Here is a 15,744-nt window from a genome sequence, read left to right as displayed (position 1 = left end):
TGAATATTTCTCCCATCATGATAGCATGCTTTAGGACCCAGTGAAGAATGTTTGTAAAGTTCTAGGAGGGCTAGATGATGAACACTTGTAGCAGCCAATAGGAAACACCCACATCGCCAGGAAGAGACATGGGTACTTCATAATGGACCTTCCCACTACATTGCAGATGAAAGAAGACCTGGGACCCGCCGTGTCAAATTACCAGAATTTTCAGTTAAGTCATTTTTAGGTAAAATAAAAAAATATAGATTAAAGTATAAATAAAGGTGAAATTTTGTTTTAGTTTTGGAAAGAGTAAAGAGGGATTAGAACACCTGTCAGATTTTTATTTTTTTGCAGTCTGTGGCTCCGTTGGGAAGATTTACCATCATTATTTGTCCTGTTTACCATTATCCCCAAAAATGAAAGAAAGGGGAAATCTTCCAATGGGGACACTAGTTCTGGTGACAACCAGGGATTCACTCACTTTTCGAAGGATTTTCTCCCACTTTCTGATTTGTCTATGGGATCGGAAGTGAAGGAAAATCTCCCAGTGCATGTCTGAGTCCCAGTTATCTTAGATCAGGGATATTCAAACTGCGGCCTCTGGGCCAGATGTGGTCATTTGCTTGTCTTTATCCGGCCCTTGGAGGACTATTCCTTCCATTGACACCAAAAACGAGGCACTATTCCCTCCCACTGACATCAACAATGGGGCACTATCCCCCCCGACTGACACCATCAATGGGGCACTATTCCTCCTTCTGACACCAATTATGGGGCATTGTTCCTCCCAATTTGGAAGGGTTTTATTCTCCCACTGAACACCAAGCCTATGGCATTGCTTACAGCCACCAATGCCAGGGCACTTTCATCTCCCACTGGCCACAGTTTTCCCTCCCTAATATTTAAAGAGCCGTGGATTGGTCCTTTATTTGAAATGTTTGGAGACCCCTGCCTTAGATGGTAGGGGTAGAGTTGAAAATGGTCTTGTTTCCTTTCATCTAGCCCTGCCATAAAAATGGGAAAGAAGATGTGGGCTAAATTCTTATTGGAAAACTGTTGGCAATTGGGGGTCTCTTTGCAACTTCTTATTGCTCTCATCTTTTTTCCTTTTTATTACTGCAATTACATTTAGAAGGGCTCAGACTTTGCCAACTTGAATTTTTTGTAGCCATTGGGGCTGATTAAGTTACCTGATGAAAATGTTAATGATGATAAAAACAGATCTCTTCTAATTTCATAATCAATGGAAATAATCTGTGTAATATGTCTTGATCTATAAATTGTGCCATTTCAGATGGGATTTAATTTGATCACCTACCACCTTAAATAGATGCTTTCAGACCTGTCTCTTAGCTCACCCTAGGCATGTGTACTTACAAAGCCCCGTTCCATCACTGCTTCTCCACACTGCCGGAGCCCTAATTATCGTGCTATGCAACAGTGCTCAGGCCTTACCGGTCAATCCTCAAGCCCAAATATTGTTATGAGTAATTATACATACTTATGGAGCTGGGCTATGTCTAGACACTGAAGTTGATTTACTAAAACTGGAGAGTGCAAAATCTGGTGCAACTGTGCATGGTAGCCAATCAGCTGCCAGGTATTTTTTGTCAAAGCTTAATTAAACAAGCTGAAGTTAGAAGCCGATTGGATACCACACACAAATGTACTAAATGTTACACTCTCCAGTTTTATTAAATCTACCCCACAGTTCATTTTACCAAAGTGGACAAAGCAACGGTGGAGGAGATATACTAAAACTGGTGTACTCTGGTTCAGCTGTACCTGGTAGCCAATCAACTTCTAACTTCAACTTGTTCAATTAAGCTTTGACAATAAAACCTGGAAGCTGATTGGTTTCTATGCAGACATGCACCGGATTTTGCACTATGCAGTTTTAGTAGATAACCCCCAGTGTCTCTTTAATTTCACCTTCCCCATAAACTCCAATGCATTTTGCCAAAAGAGCACAAATCGTCCCTTTTTGCTAAAATTTCATTCATCCTTATGGTTGATACGTACCCTAAAGACAGTGTGAGACAATTCTCCTCTCGAACACTTTGATATGTTAGGAAGTAAGTAAATATCCCGTTATGTTTGCTTGAGATTGGCATTAAAGTGATGGATTTGGATATGATGATGAAAACATTAATCTTCAAAGTATTTTTTGTTCCAACCAACCGCCCCCTATTCATTTAAGTGAAAATTTTGTATTTTTTTATAATAATGAAACAAGCATGGCAAAAAATCTTAAAATGCATAGCCTTTATCTTTAATACAACTTAGATATTCTGTACAGTGAAATCGAAAAATTGTGCCCCATATATTGCACATAAAATACCAGGTTGTATACACACTCGAAGAGGGAGGAAAAAAAAATACCCAGCCCACTTTAGCATCAATAATAATTCTGGTATATTAAACAAATGTCTCACCTTCATACACCAATGTAAAAACAATGTTTTCTCAAATGATCAACCCACCAAAAAACTGGGTGGATAGTGGCAGGCTAAATCATCAACTGGTTTTTATATCTCTTGGGTCATCCAGTGGTGAGATGTTCTGTAACGCCGCGTACACACGACCAGTTTTCTCGTCGGAATGAACTCTGAAGGTCTTTCCGACAGAGTTCCGCTGAAACTGTCTTGCGTACACACGGTCACACCAAAGTCCGATCGTCAAGAACGCGGTGACGTACAACAAGTACGACGGGACTAGAAAAAGGAAGTTCAATAGCAAGTAGCCAATAGCTTCCATCTCATACTTGCTTCACAGTATGCGTCGTTTTTGGTCCGTCGGAACAGTATACAGACGAGCGGTTTTCCCGATGGGAATTGGTTCCGTTGGAAATATTTAAAACATGTTCTATTTCTAGGTCCGTCAGAATTTTCGGAAAAAAAAAAAAAAGCCAGATGAGGCATACACATGTTCAGAATATATGATGAAAAGCTTCCGTCTGACTTTTTCTGTTGGACATTCCGCTCGTGTGTACGTGGCATTAGAGTTCCAAATCCAGTAGTTTGGCGCCCAACTCATATTGGTTGTGGAATTTAAGTGGAGACTGGAACAGGTGCAAATGAATGTCCTCTTGAGTTTTAAGTACATGTATGGGAGAAAAATTCAATAAAAAAAATATATATATATATATATAATATTTATTTATTTATTGGCCAGACATACACTTTAACAGACATAGTTGTTGATTCAGCCCACCACTAAACTATCTCAAGAATCAGTTTTGCTGGGCTGACCCTTCAATTCACATTTATTCCTCCTTCGTGACTTTTGGGGAAAAAAAAAAAAGTAGAAAATTTTTGAAAAAAAAAAAATCTCAACACGTATACACCAATAGTGCAGTTTGAAAAACATGAACATTCAGAACAACATTAGAATGCAAACCTGCTACACAGTTGGAATGTAAGAATTTTTTGTGTTTTTTTTTGTTTATTCCAATGACACAAAACAGTTACTACCCCATTATTTGTTTTTGGGACATACTGGTAAATATTTCAATAGAACGTTATGCTACATACCGAACTCATGTAGTGCACAGGCCCACATCACTCACGAGACCCCTCTGATTCGGGGTCCAAGCCCTTGAAATACCGTGCAATATTTCACTTGTGTATTTTTTTTTTTCTTTATTTTATCACATACTGTATTAAATTCACAACTTCATACAACAACTCACAAAGGGAACAATGATGCATGTGTCAAGGGGGTCATGTAAAGCAGGTTATTCAGTCTTCATTGACAGTCTTTCAGTTCATTGGTTTCAATTTTCTCCTTGTAGAATGGACAAGTAAAGACGAGGTTTACAGCACAGCCTAATATGAAAATGTTTCGACCAGTAGCTTGATCAAAAACAAAGCTGTGTGTATAATTCCAAGACTCCAAAAAATGAAATAAAAAACAACAAAAATAAAAACAGCTCACCTAAATAAATGGGTTGATCAAAAGTGGTAAATTCTGTACAAATATTTATACACAACCCAACTTGGTGGTTGGTTTTAGCTGGTCACTTACTCTATATCTACTAAACTGAATGTCTAACCAAAATGTATTTTTTTTGTTTTGTTTTTTTGCGTAGAGTTATGAAGGGTTTTGGTCCCTTTGCAAGTTTGTGGCTCCACAAAAGCTGGCCATACATTACAATTTTCTTGTAAAATGTTCCTTTGGATTTACCAAAACAATATAATATGAGGTCAAACCTAAACAGTTTCAATTTGTATGAACCAGGCAGGCCCTTGAACTACATAATTGAAGGTAAATCTAAAAAGAAATTGAACAAGAAAACTGTATGAAGTATGGCCAGCCTAAAAAGATTCACACTCCCTAGATGTCCTTTTGACTATTGTAAAAAAAAAAAAAAAAGCCTGAAGATTATGAAAAATCCTAAATTTGCCCCCAAAATGGAAAATCTTCCAATAGGGACACTTGTTCTGGGGACAACTGTCTAAGTAAGGAACTCCTCTCAGTTTGTGGATATTAACTTTCACTTTCTGTTCTGTCTCCATGACAGGAAGTGAGGGGAAGGCTCCCCAATGGGACATGACAACAAAAAATAAATTTTTATTGACCTTTGACTTTTCTATTTAAATCCAAAAAAAAAAAAAGGTTTTGGGTATACATACAAGAGCTGTACATCATGAAGGTAGAGGTGTCACATTTGGGTCCTAGACTTTGTTTTGAGGTCCCCAAATTGTCAAAAAAAAAAAAAAAACCTAGCATTCAGAACAGCATAGTTGGGGTGCCATGTGTGGAATTTTCTCAATCAGAATTCAGTTTTACAGGTAAAAGGTAAGTACCACTGAACAAACTTCAGGTTTGTTAGGTTTCTAAGGAGCAACAAAAAAATGTAATTTCATAATTTATGGCTATAAAGAAATAATGGTGATCTTATCCCTGGCTTGTAGAGGCCCAACAGTCAAACCCTACTCAATAGCAGGAGCTACAGAACTCTTATTATAATGAATATTAAAGGCAATATAACTGTAGAACAAATGTGGAGACATTTTTTTTTCTTCAACAGGGGCTCTAATGACCTCCTGGGCCCTCTGGGGAGTGACATACAAATGGTTGTCAGAAATAATTGTGGTCTTATCCCTGGCTTGTATAGGCCCAACAGTCAAACCCTACGCAATAGCAAGAGCTACAGAACTCTTATTATAATGAGTATTAAAGGGAATACAACCGTGGAAAATCTTGACCAACATGCTTTACTTAGAAAAATACATAACCTCATATGCAAGCTGAAGACTTATAAGAAGGTAACGTGAAAACCACATATGCTGACAGAAGCAGTCACTATACAACCAATTTTAATAGCCATTCACTCCTCCATTTGGTATTGTTACATCAATGGATTGGATGTGGGATTTTTCCATATATCGGGACCCTCAAATGACCAGGAAAGATTCCAAATTCGGAATTCTCAATGGTACGCCAATATTGCAAGATCTGAGCTTAAATATGTAAATACAAAATAGTTCTTCCAAAACTTTTTGACCTTGCAATATTAAAGTCCCACCGATCTCTACTACTTGATCAAGACGGAAGTGATTGGTTTCTTGAAGTGGGTTCGAGGCAAATATCTAATTTTTATGATTTTTTTTTTTTTTTTTTTTACAAAATTTATATTTTTACTGAACATTTTTGAGTTTATATTGATTAAGCAAATCCAAATATGGAGAATTTTTTTTTTCTTCAATGGGGGCTCTATTGAGTTCCTGGGCCCTCTGGGGAGTGACATACAAGTGGTTGTAAGATGGGTCATTTTGTTACCATATGGAGAACCCCAAACTTATTTTCTCCAGTGCCAGTTGCAGACCTCAGCTTTTGTGCAACGGCTGCATAACAGTAGACCAATCACAGCCTGCTCCAATAGCCTGAAAGTATTCTCAAAAAGAGAGCGGTTGTCTACAACAGAATTTTTTCAACTTTTTTTCAGTAAAGATACCCTTTAAAATTCTGCATCTCCAGGCACCCCATTCTAAAATTTTAAAAACTAAATTAATAGTTTTACATAATGCATCAACATCCACATATGTAGGACACCCAACGTCAGAGGTGATTTATTCTTCCAAAGCAAATTCACCTTTGCACACTGGTACTGACTAGTATTCTAATGTTTCTCTTTTCCCTCAGTTTCTCTCCATCACTCAGCTAATGTGACCCCAGTGCTGATGGGGAGGGGCAAACAAGCATGCTCTGCAGGTGCCCAACATCTTCCTTATAAACTGGTGATGTCATTGGTTGTTAGGACTCTGGCGGCTAGAAGGTTATAATGGTGCACAATGAAAACCTGTGGCTTTATGTAACTAATAGATGGGCCCCACCCCCTGGCTGGTATACAGTTTTTGGGCAATTTCTAGGCATTTTGACAAAGCACCCCCAAATACACCTGAAGGCACTCCAGGGTGCCAAGGCACCCTGGTTGAAAAAGGCTGGTCTACAAGAAGTACATTTGCACAGCAGTGTTTAATCATAAGGCCCTATGAGTAAGTACTGTTGTGCAAAACACATCAAGGCATTTTGTAGATGATGCCTTTTAGATGATGTTTTTATAAAACTTTTCTAGTACCTGAATATACTTTTTCATACATGTTAATACAGAGGGTAACATTTATTTTTTCCTAACATAACTGTTTTCCTAGGCTCTACTTCTGGTCCATTGGTGAGCTCTCGTGTTGGAAGAACTGGGGCAAATGCCCACATTGACCTTTGGTGGAAAAGGTGTTGAGTAAGGGATCCAAGCTAATCCTCTAGTAGGGGTCCTTGTAGTTGAAAATATAATGGGCAGCGTGCAAACTTGCCTGTACTTAGACCATGTGTCCGTCTTTAACAAAACACAAATACATGGTGTATATGAGGCAACACAGAGAAAGCAAAAAAAAATAAAAAATAGATTGCTCTGAAATGTGAACAATAAAATCTATGTGACCAACCACGAACTCTATTTGAGAATATCTGGGATTTTAATGAAACTTCATATCTAGATGGTTTATACTAGTAATATGAATAATTATCAGTGGGACAGTTGATGATGTGCAAAATGTATGACCACGGTAACAAAAGGGCCCAAATTATTAACCCTCAATGCTAGTGCTTACGTGTAGTGTGGGCAAGACTATTTTTTTCCAGCTTTAAATTACAAGAATAATTTTGTATCTTTGTGTTTTTGCTTTATTATATTATTTATCCAAATCTGGGTTTAAGGCTCCCCCACAAATTGATCCCATTCCTCACCCTTGATTGTTTTCTATACTTTTATTTGTATACTTACTGTTACCTTTCCCAGATGTCTACAGGCCAGTCCTGCGATGTGCAGAGTGCTCCACCTCTATGGATCTTTTTCCGGTGGTGGGTGGCCTGCAGTGAACATGTCAGCACCTCTTTTTGCATCATTCATTACACCGTGAGTGCAGGGGATCATAACTAAGCCCACTCAGGAGGGATGTTCACAACACTCTGCATCATTGCACTTCCTCAGACTTCGGAGTCGAGACATGCTGGGCATTCTTCAACCCAGAAGAATGAGGACATCTAGTGGCAGAATGAAATTCCTGCAGTGAACAGCACTGGAACGAAGGTAAGTATTGCAGCCAGGCCTGCTTTTTTTTTAATTTTCAGTATGGCTGGGGCACCATTTTAAAAATAAAATGCCCCGAGTTGGGCTTTATATTTAGTTGAACAATATATTTTTTTTGTCTCTAGTTTTATTGTATTATTATTCTCTTTTTATTTATTTTTTTCTTCACTTTATGATGTGTTAGCATAAAAAGAAATTTCATTGCAAGCTCCTTATTTCACATGGAATATAAATAAAAAAAAAAAAAGAAATAAATAAATAAAAGATGGCGCTGAAAGTCCGTTGAATTCTCAGCTGCTAACCGTCGCACAGCATGTGCCACTTGGCAATTTGTCTTCGAGGATGCTCACAGATTTCCTTCCAATGCTCTCCACCTGTTCCATCTGCTGAAGCCCCCAGGATTAATCGACCGATAATCTCATTTCTGGAACCCCTGTCTGAATCCATCACCAGAAACTCCACGCTTATATCTTCCAAGCCTTCGCAAGGAATGTCAAACACAAACAGTTCGTTGAACACGGCGTTGGGGGTGCATTTCTTCACGTGAGTTTTCTTTTTAGAAATTCTTTTCTTTGCATGGTACAAGTTGACTTTCACATATGGGTCTGAAAAAAAAAAAAAAAACATGCGTAATGAATATTAATTAGCAGATAAAATACTTTTTTTAATGTGAAAATAAAATATTGATTGCATTATGAATGAGCAGTAAAAGAAAAGACATACTCATGAAAAATAAATAAGCAAACAGTTGGCACTATATTTTAAAATCCGAACAAGAAAATATGTAAATACACCTATGAGATAGATATTTGGAGCTGTTTTATCTGCTAACAAATTTGCATTTCTGGCCATTTAGTCCTGACATTTACACAGCTCTGCCGCATAGATAGGGATTGAGTGTTTGTAAACTCTCTGGTTGGACAGTGAAGAAGCAGAAAAAAGGCCGATGAGGTACTTTCTTTGCTCGCTGAGAGGCTGAGCCGGATACCGGTCCAGGCATGTGGGTGGATTCCGACTCCATTGTCGCGATCTTGCCTGAGCCTGGATCAGCTCTGTGATGTCGGCAGATGGCGGGTCAGAACACCTGATTGGCTCACAGTCCTAAACCTCCATCCCCCACTTAGAGTGCTATTGTATAAGGCAGGGGTCTCCAAACTTTTCATTACGATGGCCACATTGTATATTTTATAAATATTCACAGGATGAAAAAATCCTCCTCACATCAGGGTTCCCCCACTTACAGTATATCAGGGTCCCGATTAGAGTCCCCCCTTACATCAAGTTCTCCATCAGATTGCCCCCTTATATCAGAGTTCCTATCAGAGTTCCTCAATACATCATGTTCTCCAAAAGAGACCCCACCTTTCAACAGATTCTCCATCAGAGTCCAAACCTTTCAGGACCCGGATCTGAATCTGGAACCTCTGTGGTGTCTGGCTGTGTTCCATCTCGCTGTGCCGTTTAGCATTCCCCCTAACATCAGGTTCTCCATCAGAGTCCCTCCTTATAGCAGGGTTCCTATCAGAGTTCCCTCTTACATCAGGTCCCTATCAGAGCCCCCCCTTACATCAGGTTCCCCAACATATTCCCCAGTTTACATCAGATTCCCCATCAGAGTCCCTTCTTACATAAAAGTCCCTTCTTATATGAAGTTCCCCATCAGATTCCCCCCTTACATCAGAGTACCCTTTACATCAGATTCTCCAACACATCCCCTCCCCTTAAATCAGGGTCCCCATTAGAGTCCCCCTTGCATCAATGTCCCCACATGCCATCAAATTCCCCACTAAAGCCCCCCTTTATATAATGGTCCCCATCAGAGTTTTCCCTTCATCAAGTTCCCCATCGGTGTCCCCTTTACATCAGCAGTGGAGACCATGGGCAGCCTCTGCTGACCTTAATCCTCCTCAATCACTGCACATTAAGGATACGCCACTAACCCCAGCTGGGGTCTGGATAATATCTAGCAGCATACCAGATGTGGTCCAAAAGTGGAACTTCTGCTCACTTGTCTCACCCCCCCCCCCCCCGCTGGTGCCACATTTGGGAACCTTTCGGCCTTTTCGGGGGGGAGGCGGATACCCTGTCCCCACTTTAAGAAGACCAGGCTGCAGCGAGTTACGTCAGCAGCTCGGCTCCCTCCTCCTCCTTCCACCGCTGCTAGGAGAGACGACCCGTGCCTTGCACATGCACAGTAGGGACCTGGTGTGAAGCCGTAATGCGTCACTACCAGTCCCCTTACCGGCAAAGGCAGCGGCAGCACACGACAGCTGATGTAAACATCAGCTGTGGTGCCGACATCGTTGGACTACAGGACAGGTAAGTGTCCTATTATTAAAAGTCAGCAGCTGCAGTATGTGTAGATGCTGGCTTTTAGTTTTGGGGGTGGGGTGGTGACCTCCGCATTAATGACCATAGAACTACATTAACTTGTATATTTTAATCTGCATGGACTTTAAAAGTTTCCTCTTTTAAAATCGTAATCATTTATAAAATGTCTTCTTCATAAGCCATGAAACACACCGATCAGCCATAAATGTATGACCACTGAGAGTTAAAGTGTATACCATTGATTATCACATTACATCTGAAAGCCGTGGGATATATTAGGCAGCAAGTAAACATGTCGTCTCTGAAGTTGATGTGTTAAAGCAGAAAAAATGGTCATCGCAGTTTGTGGTGTATGAAGCTGCATAGCTGCAGAGTGGTCAGGGTGCCCATGCCAACCCATGTCCACAGCCAAAGAGCACGTACAATGGGCATATGAGCATTAGACTTGGTCCACGGAACAATGGAAGAAGGCGGTCTGGTCTGATGAATCACATTTTACATTATGTGGATAGCCGGGTGCGTGTGCCTCGCTTACCTGGGGAAAATATGGCACTAGGATGCAGTATACAAAGAAGACAAGCCAACAGAGGCAGTGTGAGCCTTTGGGCAATGTTCTGTTTGGGCCTTTCCATTCATGTGGATGTTACTTTGACACGCACCACCTACCTAAACATTGTTGCTGACCAAATACATCCCTTCATGGAAACTGTTTTACCTGATGGCAGTGGCCTCTTTCAGCAGGATAATGCGCCCTGCCACACTGCAAAAATAGTTGAAGAATGGTTTGAGGAACACATCAATGAGTTTGAGGGGTTGACTTGATCTCCAAATTCTGCAGACAACTTACAGGACTGAAAGGATCTGCTACTGACAGCTTTATGCCAGATACCACATCATACCTTCAGAGGTCCAGTGGAGTTTATGGCTCACCGGGCTGGTTTGGTGGCAAAAGCTGCTGATTTGGTGGCAAAAGGGGTCGTACTCAATATTAGGTGGGTGGTCATAAAGTTATGGCTATTCAGTGTAATTACTAAGGGACATATTTATGAAGCAGGAAAGAGTTCTTCTCAACCCGGAAAGCACTCAATTGAATCAGGACATCTATTTGGCTTTATGGTGTTGGTGAATCAGCTGATGGATGTAGAGGTAAGACTAGGAATATAAAGGTTCTCAGTATATCTGATTTCATATCTACTTCTGTGACTTCTCTTGGGCTTTAACAAAAGATAAGTAAACTAATTATGCTAGCTTTATTCTAAGAAAAAAAAAACACACACACACAAGCAAAAGGATGAATTTCACAATTCAAGGATTTGATTAATCCAAGGTAATTAATTCTCCACAAATCTGATGAGGATTTCCACTAATAAGGATGGTCCTGGAAGCATTCCAGTTCAGTTCCCCTGATATTTTTAAATATCTTAAATCTGAACATAAAGGACTTACAGTCAAAATCGGCACACAAATCTTATACGAATACTTGCCCACAAATAAGTTGATCGCTTTTCTAAATTTTTAAGATCTCTTTCTTTGGAAATTTGAAAAAGAAGAGTATTTTCTTAGTAAGATATGTGAAGAGCCCAGAGTGGGGAAAGGTCAACGTGAATATGATAAGTATACTTGCAAAAATATGTTGATCAATTTTATTAATTTTTAAGATCTCTTTGTGAAAAGTCCATTTATTTTTTGCATGTAGTGGGGATGTTAGGTTTTTGTTGCTGTTTTTTTTCCCTTTGGGGAGATGGTTCCTAACTTTCTGTCCTGGTGATGCCATGTGCCAGGGTGCAATAGTGTGGTCAGGGTAGGAAATGGGTTATTATCTCTCCAAATGGAGATTCCAGCAACAATAAGAACAGGAAAAAGGTTCTAACCTTTGCTTACACAATCCAAAAACAGTAACAAAAATATCTGTCTGGATCTGCATTTTAACAAAGGTTGGACCCGACTCAAAATTAAAGATGTATGTTTAAAGGGAACGTCTAGAAATATTAATTGTGCCTACGTAGTGCCATGCAAAATGTACCCTTTGTCTTGAAAAATAGCAGTGTACTTCCTGTGCCTAGGTGATCATGTACATCCAGGGCTTTTTTTCAGCGGGAAAGCGGGAGAATGCGGTTCCGGCACCTCCAGCACTGAATGTATGTAATGGCAAGTGGTGCTGGGGGTGTGCTGGAAGTTCTATTGATTTTGCTGCTGGGGAATCAATTGTTGCTGCAGAATATTTATTTTTGCAGGGGGTGGGGGGCTCTGTTGTTGCTGGGGAAGGATCTATTGCTGCTGGGGGTGGGTCTTATGTTGCTGGGGCAGTCAGTTGTTGTTGGGAGGGATCTACTGTTGAGACAGGGATCTATTGTTGCTGGCTGCTAGTGAGTCTATTGATGCTGGCCATTGGGAGTCTATCGTTGCTGGGGTGGATCTATTGTTGCTGTAAGGTCCATTGTTGCTGGCTACCTTGAATCTACTGTCTTTCTGGTTGTCACTAACAAATTCCATACAGATTACACCACAAAATGATTCTTTGATCTGTATTCTCTAAAAGGGGCAGTACTGGGAGGTGGGGGTGGAACCAAGGAACAGTGCTCAGAGGTGAGTACGGGGCAGGGACAAGAGGTGAGTCGGAAGGGGTGAGTTCCTGCACCTGTCCTCTGAGAAAAAGAAAAGCCCTGTGTACATCTACCTGTCATGGTGCTATTCAAAATAAAAATAAGCATGTGCTGAAAAGGAGACAGAAGAATAAAAATGTGCAGTTGCTGAGGAAAAGACCTGGCATAGTTGCCAATACTTTACATGGTCGTGCTCGTTTGTGTAGAAATGCATGTTCACGCACACCTGCTGCCAGAACTGGTGCCAAACACCCTATATAAGGTCAGTGGTTGCACTTTGCTGGGTGATCTTCAGCTACCAGTACTCCTTGCTCCTGTGTTTCTTGTATTCTTTGGATTACCTGTTACCGACCCAGCTTGCCTACAGACTTCTCTACTGCCTGATACCTGGTTTTGACCCCGGCTTGCTCTAAGGCAGTGTTCATCAACCCTGTCCTCAGGGCTCACTAACAGGCCAGGTTTTCAAGATAACTGAAATTCATCCCAGGTGATATCATGTGCTGTTCAGTGATTGCAGCATTCTAGTCTGCATCTCCCCAAGGTAATACATAAAACCTGGCCTGTTAGTGGGCCCTGAGGACAGGGTTGATGACCACTGCTCTAAGGACTCTCCTTCTCTTGCTCTACCGTGTATGACCCTAGCTTGCTCCTGACTACTCTTCTGCATACTCCCTGGCTTGCCTTTCTGTGTATGATTTTGGCTATCATCCTGACTATGCCTCTTCAGTCCAGTCCTGCCAGCCTATTCCTGCTTCTTCCTCTGGTGCTACCTTGCCTGTGGTCACTACCCTGGTTCCGCTACACACCTGGCGCTTCGGGGGTCCTGCCAACTATCCTGATAGACCAGCTGTCACTATCCAGTTCTGCTGTGCTGCCAGCAGCCTTCAGCAGATCTACCTAAATGGCACCCATGCGTCTTTAAGTCTAGCACTCCTTGTTCTCACCTTCACGGGTGCTTGGCACTTAGCCGCAAGGGAAGCCCTCTCGTCAAATTGGACTCAGCCCACATGCGTGACACTACCCTTATAGCTATATATATACTGGTATACTATACTGGTAAGACTATACTATGCTGGTAAGACAGTACTGGGAAAGAATCAGCTGCAGGGAGCACCAAGGCAATACGAGTGACTGGTCATTTACAGTCTGCCTGCCTATTTTTGTCACTGTTTCCAGAGTTCAGCTCCTCATTAAGCCACTTTGTCATCTCACTGTCATCAATTACTACTAAATGACTGAAAATCCATCATAAAAGTCATGTGCCTTTGCCCTTGTGGTTAACCCCCCTAGAACGTACTGTATCTAAAGACAATTTTTTTGTTTTGTATAGAGTGGAGGCTTTCTTTTTGTGAGTCCTGTTGGGGAAATTTCCCTTCATTTCCCGCTTCAGAGACACAACAGAAATTCTCTCCAAATATGAAGGAAATTCCCTTCTAGGCCGTTGTCGCCACAACTAGTGGTCTTATTGAAAGATTTGCCCTCACCTCCTCTTCCAGTGAGAGCTGTAAGGCCCATTGACATTATTGCAATTTGATTGCTCATGCGCGTTAATGTACATTGCCTAGAACACCAAAAAGGTTCATGTACTATTTTTGTCACCACACTAGAATACATGTTAGTGCTTCGAAACTCCCAGCCATAGGAAAGGTTTGCAGGGGTACCATTGAGAATGAAGAGCACTGCTTTGCACCAATGCATCTAAATTGTGTTGACACATATTCTTGCAACACAATGGTGTGAATGGGCCCTAAAAATGCAGATTTCTCATGACTTTTTGTCCCTAGGGAGAGTAAACCTACAGAGGGTGTATAGTTAAATGTGAAGGTTTCAGAGAAGGCAATTGAATGTCCGATGGATATAATAAAGGCAAACTGTTCGAAATGGTTTGTAGGCTTGAAATCAATTTGGTGTTATACTGTATTTGCCAGCACAAACTATATAAAGCACAGGGTCCAATGCAGTGGTACATTTGTTGACACACACACACACATATATATATATATATATATATATATATATATATATATATATATATACATACATATATATATATATATATATATATACATTTCAGAGTCCAATTTGGCAGTATAATTTTGTATCCAATGCGATGGTGTATTTCCCAGCATATAGGATATTAAACAGGGAGCCTAATTGACGTACTAGATATAAAATATGGAATGCAATATGATGTCATATTTGCCATGCTACAGGAAATAAAACATGGAGTCCAATGTGGTGGTATGCAGTGTTCGCCCGCGTACAAAATATAGAAAATGGAGTAAAATTTGGTTGTGTATTTTCCAGCATCCAAGGTATAAACAAACTGCATCTAGTCCATGAAAAGTAGAGGATAATGCAGATAGTTCTATGATTTTTAATGTGACTCTAGAAGTATAGAGCTACTCAATTGTGGAGCAGGATGGAATAGAAGCAGTGCCAGGACAGGGTGTGCCCCCTGCTGCTAATGCATTTCATAGATGGACGTACTGCCCTGCCTGTTCTTCCCCACCCCCACCATGCTCCAGCTGCCTATAGTTGGCATGGAGGGTGCATTGTGCATTTGTAGTCATTTTCTTGCCATCTAGCAATTGGGCTGGGTGGTTTTGCATACATGGTGTGTTTTAGTGTGTGGGCATGTCAAAGCATAGTGTGTAAGCAATAGTTGTTAGAGCAGACGGAAAGTCATGTCCCGGTTGGAAGGGAGGCCATGGTTCACTAATTAGCCACCACGGATCTGGAGCATGCATGCAGTGGAGTGCTCACTGAGCAGGGCTTTCCCCTTCTTAGGTAGGCTGCTCTTTCTTCCCCTCCTCCCCCTCCCCCCCTCGTCCTGCCCTTGGGTAAATGTATGGTCAGGACCCATTCACACTTGTGTGTTTTAGCACTCATTGACACATGGGCAGATGTTTGCTGTTGTTTTTAATGGTGCTAGTTCACATATATTGTATGCAGCATGTTGACCTATACAATAGGTCATGTCTTCTTATTTCATCCACCAACGCTCATTATTTCCTCCATCAATGCTCAGCTTTGGATAGGAATGGCATTACATCATGGGGTGCATCCAAATGCACCTAAATACATACAGCAATTTCAGTTTGAATATGGCCTTAAAACAGAACTCCAAATACAAGATAAAAATGAATAGCTGCTAAAAGACAAAATACATGAAAACTGCTGCAATATTCAGCTCTAATCCAGAGATTTCCCTTGCAGTTTTTTTTCTGCCAC

At 40.8% G+C, this 15,744-nt stretch overlaps 1 protein-coding gene across 1 annotated transcript in view; it reads right to left on the bottom strand.

Annotated features, from left to right (window-relative positions):
• Positions 1 to 2,235: 2,235 nt before the first annotated feature.
• SYT4 (synaptotagmin 4) overlaps positions 2,236 to 15,744 on the bottom strand; it is a 65,822-nt gene continuing 52,313 nt past the window's right edge. Inside the window, exon 4 of the mRNA XM_077463086.1 lies at positions 2,236 to 8,181. Within this exon, the coding sequence (XP_077319212.1) occupies positions 7,874 to 8,181 (308 nt within the window). The 3' untranslated portion in view covers positions 2,236 to 7,873. The remainder of the gene's footprint in view (positions 8,182 to 15,744) is intronic.

Source organism: Lithobates pipiens, unplaced genomic scaffold (genome assembly GCF_037356315.1).
Source record: "Lithobates pipiens isolate NorthernLeopardFrog02 unplaced genomic scaffold, aLitPip1_a1.2 Scaffold_3, whole genome shotgun sequence".
Taxonomy (NCBI): Eukaryota; Metazoa; Chordata; class Amphibia; order Anura; family Ranidae; genus Lithobates; species Lithobates pipiens.
Note: the sequence above shows the minus strand (reverse complement) of the source record. Positions and strands in the feature narration are given on the sequence as shown.